Source organism: Littorina saxatilis, linkage group LG1, assembly GCF_037325665.1.
Source record: "Littorina saxatilis isolate snail1 linkage group LG1, US_GU_Lsax_2.0, whole genome shotgun sequence".
In the NCBI taxonomy this organism is placed as follows: domain Eukaryota; kingdom Metazoa; phylum Mollusca; class Gastropoda; order Littorinimorpha; family Littorinidae; genus Littorina; species Littorina saxatilis.
The window spans coordinates 2,440,391-2,449,220 of NC_090245.1; the positions used below are offsets into that span (position 1 = coordinate 2,440,391).

Sequence of the window (8,830 nt, forward strand, 5' to 3'; positions counted from 1 at the left end):
GCCTTATCGCGGTAGAAGGCTGACATATGTGCTAATTTGTGTAGGTATAATTCGGTGTGAAGATTTGATGGACTTTTAACCGTATTTAAACATTCACACTGAAAAGTTGAAAGCAAAAACACTCACAAAATAACCTTTTTGTAAATAAATTCAATTTTCATTTTATTTCATTCTATTTTATAATGTGTTGTTTGTTTGTAACATGTATTCGTTTGCTAGATCTATGTCTTGGTTAGGTTGTTTGTTTGATTGTATTTGTTTGTTTGCTCTGTTTGGCTCTCCGTTTTGCTTTGAATTGTCACAAGACCACTTATTTGTGTACGTGTTTGTGTGTGCGTTTGTATGATTGTTCGTCTGTGTGTATGTGTGTGTGTGCGCGCGCGCGTATGTGTTTGAGTGTGGGTGGGTGCGCGCCTACCTGTGTGTGTGTGTGTGTGTGTGTGTGTGTGTGTGCGTGTGTGTATGTATATGTGTGTGTGTGTGTGTGTTTGTGTGTGTGTGTGTGTACATTTGTGTGACGCGGGGGGGGGGGGGGGGGGATTGCGTGTCTGCGTGCGTTCTTGCGTGGATGTTTGTGCGTGCCTGCTTACTTACCCGCCTGCTTTCCTGCCTAGTATGTATCTACCCGCCTCCCTGCCTAGTATGTATCTACCCGCCTACCTGCCTAGTATGTAGGCTATCTACCCGCCTACCTGCCTAGTATGTATCTACCCGCCTACCTGCCTAGTATGTATCTACCCGCCTACCTGCCTAGTATGTATCTACCCGCCTACCTGCCTAGTATGTATCTACCCGCCTCCCTGCCTAGTATGTATCTACCCGCCTACCTGCCTAGTATGTATCTACCCGCCTACCTGTCGAACGCTCACCAATTCTGTGTCTATTGGGCATACACGGCATTTCAGAACAGAATGGCCCGGGGAAAACTCCAAGCAAGTCTTCACGTGCTGTCCTTCTTCGTCCTTTTTGCCTCGAACACGTGCGCTGTGGAGCTCAACGGCGCTGGTGCGTCATTCCCCTATGACGTGTACTCGGCGTGGATGCCTGCCTACAAGGCACACAGGAGGTCGTTCCGTACGATCACCATGAAGTACGAGTCCATTGGCAGCGGTGGAGGCAAAGCCAGAATAAAGGTGCGTCCTTGTGCTTCGTGTCATTCAGGGGTTGTTAACAGTAAGACCAAGACTAAAATGTATAATTTGTAAACAATGACAGTAATATGCACCATATCCCAAGCGCAAGACAAATTCTTCTATGTAAAAATTGAAGCCAATAAAATTTGAGTTGAGTTGAGTTGAGTTGAGTTGAGGTTATATCAGTTTGTTGTTTTTATAAACGCGCATGCAGACCAAGCTGAATATAACCAGGTGTTACTGTAAACTGCTTTTCAGTTACTTTTTAATGATTTGTCTGACACCGGAGTCATTGCACACAGAAAGATCTGAATTTTTGCTTTATTTGTTTCTTATTTCTGTGTTTCTGTTTTTCTTTGTTGCCTTCTGTCTTCCTTCCTTCTTTACATCCTTCCTTACATCCTTCCTTACATCCTTCCTTCTTGCCATTTTTTTTTACTCCTTTCTCTCTTTCCTCCTTCCTGCCTTTCTTTCTTTCTTACTTTCTTCCTTTCTTTCTTCCTTGCTTCTTTCTTTCTTTCTTTTTTTTTTGCACCCTAATAGCATTTTTTGTAGCTTTTTCCGTTAACGAATATAATTCGTTTTGTATGAAGTTCAAATGACGTCATCGTGACAGGGGGAAACAGGGCCGCACGTGGCCTACGCTGGGTCCGACTCCTTGCTGAAAGAAGAAGAGTACAAGGCTTACCCAGACCTCCAGATGCTGCCTTCTATTGCTGGGTAGGTATCCAATTCTCATGTGTTTTCAATATTAAAGCTGTATTAACACCTCCTTACTGAGGCTTCAATTTCTGCTTCTGCCTTCGACTGTGAATCCTGATGTTGACATTATTTACCAGAGTCAACTCGTGCAGACTCTTCTCGGTGTCCAAACAACCCCGTGTGTACGCATGCGATGTCATATTCAGATTCAAAACCAGAAAGAACTGATTGAACTATAGAGGTATCTTTCTTGGTATGTGAGCAAGGGGAGAGATAGTCTAGCCCTCTGTGCACAGCCTGGCCAGATCTGAGACGATGATAAATTCATTTTGTTTTACGTACGCCATCACCATTAGAGGTATGTTCCCAAGTTGTTATCATAATGTTGGAGGGCCGGGTAGCTCAGGTGGTAGCTAGAAGCACTGGACTTTGATCCTAGGGTCAACTGTTTTCAAGGAAAGGACTGTGCCTGTAAACTAAGGACTGTGACATTAATTAAACATATCCGCTGTATGCCCAGGGCCATCGTGATGGCGTACAACATGCCGGGGGTGAGCGAGCTCCGCCTGTCCATGGCCCAGCTGGTCGGCATCTACAACGGGAGCCTGGCGTACTGGAACGACACGTGGTTGGTCAGCACTAACCCCCAGGCGGCGCTACCTGCACAGCGGATCCACGTGGCGGCCAGGCGCGATAAGTCAGGCACCACAGAGCTCTTCACCGCCGCCCTCAGCGCTGAGGACGATAACTGGAAGAACAAGTATGTCACGCACATCAAAGTTGCTTGTTCGTGTTGTTTCAATGTGTGTGTGTGTGTGTGTGTGTGTGTGTGTGTGTGTGTGTGTGTGTGTGTGTGTGTGTGTGTGTGGTGTGTGGTGTGTGTGTGTGTGTGTGTGTGTGTGTGGTGTGTGTGTGTGTGTGGTGTGTGTGTGTGTGTGTGTGTGGTGTGTTTGTGTGTGTGTGTGTGTGTGGTATGTGTGGTGTGTGTGTGGTGTGTGTGTGTGTGTGGTGTGTGTGTGTGTGTGTGTGTGTGTGTGTTTGTGTTGGTGTTACATGCAGAGAAGTCATTTACAGAGAGAGGGAGAGCGATATATTATATATTATATATAGTGTTCTCTCAGGTGCCAGGGCATTGGTTCCGCATGCCTCTCACTCACTCTTGTTTTGCTCAGCACTGAGTATTTAACATATCTCATACAATGGAACACTCAAGCTACATGAGCAATGTAACGCACACCAAGAGCATTTTCTTTCTTGTTTTAATTGTCTCTGGAGTGCATAGTAAGGCTATTTGAGGAACATTACAGAAATGAAGGTTGTTTTTTTGGATATTCGGGTTTTTTTACACATTAGCTCTGTATTGAATTCCTATACTATCTGAGGATTTCAAAGCACAATAACAGTATTTTCTGCACTTTGTATGCATACCGTCTTTTCCCACCAGACTTGCTCTGCTGAAAAGACTTAAAGCCAACTGAGGAAGTTCAGGACATAAGGTTTATCCCGCTAACTATGTGTGCACACCTTCTTTTCGCTGTAAATCCTTCCGCTAACTTAGCAATTTAAAGCACAAGGGGTGTATTCTATCAACTTAAAGGCGAATATCCGTCTAAAAAAAACCAAAGACTTGCTTTAGAATAAAAAACCCAAGAAAGGTAGGTTGTTGGAACGTTTGTTATTGACAAAACAATACAGTCACAGATATTTCGACCCAACGGTCTTTTAAGTGAACAGACAAACACATATTCACACAAAACTTATCTTGATAGAATCAGTTTTCGCCCACTCGTCAGGAAGCCGAGCGAATGAATAAGTGTTGTGTGAATATCTGTGTGAATATCTGTGTGAATATCTGTGTGAATATCTGTGTGAATATCTGTGATTGTCATCATTTTCACGAGTTTTCATTCACAAGCACCTGGGAAATAAATCTCATGTTCCCCGGGGAATAAATCCCCGGTTACCATAGTTGCAGGAAGCCCTATTACATGGATAATCAAAAGCAAACCCAATAGAAACGCTCGAGGATTCTTCGGCTCTTTTCATTGGCGTTTCCCCAGACCTAAACAGACGACAAGACACTGCACAACTGAAAGCCGAGGGAGTGGAATACCGAGATGAACAAACAGAACTGTGCATCCTCAAACCTGACATATTCATCCCAACATTTTATGAACTCAAAAATACAGAAAGTTGCTTTCACACGCCAGCTTTGCTTGCCAGTGGTTATCCTCACGGAACTCGTGTGGTTATCAGCACGGAACCCGTGTTTTAAAGCATGGCTCCCTGTGTTGATTGTTATCTTATTTTCTCACTAACAAAATGATGACAAAAACGATGTTTGGTGGTTTGTTGTCAGACCAGCTTTTTTTGTCGGTCCTCGGGGGGCATATCGACTTTTGTTTCATATTTATTGACCGCGGCCTTCGGCCTTGGTCAATAAATATGAAACAAAAGACGATATGCTCCCCCTCGGACGACAAAAAAGCTGGTCTGTCAACAACCCATCAAACATCTTATATTGTCATCATTTTCACGAGTTTTCATTCACAAGCACCTGGGAAATAAATCTCATGTTCCCCGGGGAATAAATCCCCGGTTACCATAGTTGCAGGAAGCCCTATTACATGGATAATCAAAAGCAAACCCAATAGAAACGCTCGAGGATTCTTCGGCTCTTTTCATTGGCGTTTCCCCAGACCTAAACAGACGACAAGACACTGCTTTGCAAAGTTCCAAAAACCAACTGGCAAACTGGCAAAAGTAAACAAAAAATCAAAACTACTTCAATAAATTCACAAACAAATGAAACCTACCGATATGTCATGTCTTCTTACAAAGTCATGGAGTGCGTGTATCTTTGTGTGAGAAACACAAACGTCAAGTTCAAGTCAAACCAATTGACCCCTGACACACACATTTTGACCCGTGCACAAGACGTTGTATCGATAAACGAAGCACAAATAAGAAATAATGGTAAAAGCAAAGAAAATAGCAACAAGATATGCAAACATCTCACAAAGCCGAGCAAGCAGATTGACAGGTCTAATGAAAAACAAAGAGGTACTGAGTCGGAAACAAGATCGCCATTCTTTCCTTCGCTGCACGACGCATATCTTCTGTGACCTTTGACTCAACGTAGCTTCCACATTCGATTACTAAGCTTAATACTCACAACTGAAAACCGAGGGAGTGGAATACCGAGATGAACAAACAGAACTGTGCATCCTCAAACCTGACATATTCATCCCAACATTTTATGAACTCAAAAATACAGAAAGTTGCTTTCACACGCCAGCTTTGATTGCCAGTGGTTATCCGCACGGAACTCGTGTGGTTATCAGCACGGAACCCGTGTTTCAAAGCATGGCTCCCTGTGTTGATTGTTATCTTATTTTCTCACTACCAAAATGATGACAAAAACGATGTTTGGTGGTTTGTTGTCAGACCAGCTTTTTTGTCGGTCCTCGGGGGGCATATCGACTTTTGTTTCATATTTATTGACCGCGGCCTTCGGCCTTGGTCAATAAATATGAAACAAAAGACGATATGCTCCCCCTCGGACGACAAAAAAGCTGGTCTGTCAACAACCCATCAAACATCTTATAATGTATTGTTTTGTCAATAACAAACGTTCCAACAACCTACCTTTCTTGTTTTTTTTATTCTGAATTTTGGAACGTTGGCAGTCTCTTTGATTTTTGATTTAAAGACTTGCTATAGTTGAAAGCCACAGAGATAAATGTAGCGTTGCCAGCGACATGGACTGTATTACAGGCACGAACAACACATTGACAGCTATGTCTGTCGCGCCCGCGACGTTGGCCTTTAATTTCCATATTGTCTCATTCCCATGCTTACATTTATTATAATGTCATCGTATTCAGGAATTGCTTTGGAAGATATCGTGAACACATCTATTAGCATTTGTTGAATCCGTATGAAACATCTCACAATAATCTCAAAAATGACATACAGCATAACTATATTTGGCATTGTTATACGGATTTGACCATGTCCGGTAACGTTGTGACGTCGGAATCGTCGATGGACCCACTTCCGCAACCTGCGGCCATCTCCCTTTTAATTATAATGTTGTTATGCATTTCTTTGACCTATTTACAAGAAAAACAGACTTTTGCAATTTTTTCTATCTTTTGATATTTCAATCATTGCTTTCCGGCAATATGTCCACAGTAACGGGCCGTCAACCACGGCCTAGATTGGGATGTTGGCCTTTTTAATGTCCATATGTTCCCATGACTGTGTCCACAGATACGGTACGTTCAGCCAGGGCCTAGATTGGGATGTTGGCCTTTAGTGTCCATATGTTCTCATGCCTGTGTCTCAGATACGGGACGTTCAGCCAGGGCCTAGATTGGGATGTTGGCCTTTAGTGTCCATATGTTCCCATGACTGTGTCTCAGATACGGGACGTTCAGCCAGGGCCTAGATTGGGATGTTGGCCTTTAGTGTCCATATGTTCTCATGTCTGTGTCACAGATACGGGACGTTCAGCCAGGGCCTAGATCCGGACGACGTGCCGCACGTGTGGGACGGGGACGTGGTGACGCTGTACGGCGAGACTAACCGCGGCGTGTCGGGCATGATCCTCTCCACCAAGTTCTCCATCGGATACCTCGTGCACAGCGACGCCGTCACCGCCAAGCTCCCCTTCGCCATGCTTCTCAATGCCGCAGGGTATATACTATTTTTCATCAGCTCCCTATCGTCATTACTCTGACAAAGTTCCCTTTTCATGCATTTGAATGCCGCAGGGTATACACATTAATTTCTCAATTGAGATGATAAAGTTTTCTATGTCTATGCCTATACTATTTCTTATCGGCTTCCTATCGTCATTACTCTCATGTTCTTAAATATCACTGCCAAAGTTTCCCTTTTCATGCTTTTGAATGTTGTGGGGATATTTGTTGTCTGTGTCAGCGCTCTTGGCATGTCCTTGTTCTGATGGTCTGAAATGTCAGTGTCAGCGCTCTTGGCATGTCCTTCTTCTGATGGTCTGAAATGTCTGTGTCAGCGCTCTTGGCATGTCCTTTTTCTGATGGTCTGAAATGTCAGTGTCAGCGCTCTTGGCATGTCCTTGTTCTGATGGTCTGAAATGTCTGTGTCAGCGCTCTTGGCATGTCCTTCTTCTGATGGTCTGAAATGTCTGTGTCAGCGCTCTTGGCATGTCCTTGTTCTGATGGTCTGAAATGTCTGTGTCAGCGCTCTTGGCATGTCCTTCTTCTGATGGTCAGAAATGTCAGTGAAAAACTTCTCTTTGCCAGGCCTTTGATAGCCGCAGGGTATGATTTGGTTTCATATCAGCTCCTTTTTACATTTAGTCAAGTTTTGACTAAATGTTTTAACGTAGAGGGGGTATCGAGACGAGGGTTGTGGTGTGTGTGTGTGTGTGTGTGTGTGTGTGTGTGTGTGTGTGTGTGGTGTATGTGTGTGTGTGTGTGTGTGTGTGTGTCTGTCTGTCTGTCTGTCTGTGCGTGTGTGTGTGTAGAGCGATTCAGACTAAACTACTGGACCGATCTTTATGAAATTTTACATGAGAGTTCCTGGGAATAATATCCCCGGACATATTTTTCTTTTTTGCGATAAATGTCTTTGATGACGTCATATCCGGCTTTTTGTAAAAGTTGAGGCGGCACTGTCACACCCTCATTTTTCAATCAAATTGATTGAAATTTTGGCCCAGCAATCTTCGACGAAGGCCGGACTTCGGTATTGCATTTCAGCTTGGTGGCTTAAAAATTAATTAATGATTTATTATAAAACGATCCAAATTTACGTTCATCTTATTCTTCATCTTTTTCTGATTCAAAAAACATATAAATATGTTATATTTGGATTAAAAACAAGCTCTGAAAATTAAAAGTATAAAAATTATGATCAAAATTAAATTTTCGAAATCAATTTAAAAACACTTTCATCTTATTCCTTGTTGGTTCCTGATTCCAAAAACATATAGATATGATATGTTTGGATTAAAAACACGCTCAGAAAGTTAAAACGAAGAGAGGTACAGTAAAGCGTGCTATGAAGCACAGCGCAACCGCTACCGCGCCAAACAGGCTCGTCACTTTCACTGCCTTTTGCCCTAGCGGCGGACTACGTTCAGTTTCACTGTGTGAGTTCCACAGCTTGACTAGATGTAGTAATTTCGCCTTACGCGACTTGTTAAATTGTTAGCATCGACAGTTTATGTCCCCAAAACAGCACAAGTGCCTCACCATTTAACTGAATGAAACGATTCATCTGTGTCATAAATGACATTTATTTCTTATCTATATTACTTATCATCTTTGCACAACTTGCCTCAAACGCAACGCTTTTTTCTAATTAAAAAATACAGAAATCTGGTTGAGGCTAGAGCCGAATCCGTGCAAAGTGCAATGGACGATTTCGCGGACTCTTTCTCCTCGAGGATGACGACGTCTTTGGCACGCCCACCAGGGGCGTATTCCTACCCCATCTGTGGCTACACCTACCTCATCATACGCATGACTTCAATGACAGACTGCCTCGTGGCCACAGAGCTTGTAAGTATCCGTTTGAATATACAATAATTAATTCAACAAAGAAATTCTACCCTGCACAGAAAGAGGCCAATCATGCATCAGGTAGGCCACGGGAAACAAGTGGTAATTATAGACGGCATCAAGCAATCGAATTGTTGCGTGAGGTTCATTGTCCTACTGTTGCTTCAGGTTCGCTACATCGAGTGTTTCTACACGGGATCTGAATTGTCCAGTGTTGTTCACTGTTGTCTGCTTGTTACAACAGGTTCACTACATCGAGTGGTTCTACACGAGATCTGAATTGTCCAATGTTGTTCACTCTTGTCTGCTCCAGGTTCGCTACATCGAGTGGTTCTACACGGACCAGATCGCGCGGGTGGAGTGTGAGAACCTGTACATGGTTCCGCTGTCACGCGCGGTGTACACGGCTGTCATGGAGACGGTGGTGAAGCACGTGCTGTG

The 8,830-nt window shown here is 43.5% G+C and overlaps 1 protein-coding gene across 1 annotated transcript in view; it reads left to right on the forward strand.

The window, feature by feature from the left end:
* The first annotated feature begins 799 nt into the window (after positions 1-799).
* LOC138965636 (atrial natriuretic peptide receptor 1-like) overlaps positions 800-8,830 on the forward strand; it is a 47,732-nt gene continuing 39,701 nt past the window's right edge. The window contains exons 1-6 of the mRNA XM_070338078.1: positions 800-1,137; positions 1,760-1,853; positions 2,356-2,595; positions 6,339-6,536; positions 8,203-8,389; positions 8,703-8,830. The exon at positions 8,703-8,830 is cut by the window's right edge and continues 104 nt beyond it. Of these exons, the coding sequence (XP_070194179.1) occupies positions 810-1,137; positions 1,760-1,853; positions 2,356-2,595; positions 6,339-6,536; positions 8,203-8,389; positions 8,703-8,830 (1,175 nt within the window). The 5' untranslated portion in view covers positions 800-809. The remainder of the gene's footprint in view (positions 1,138-1,759; positions 1,854-2,355; positions 2,596-6,338; positions 6,537-8,202; positions 8,390-8,702) is intronic.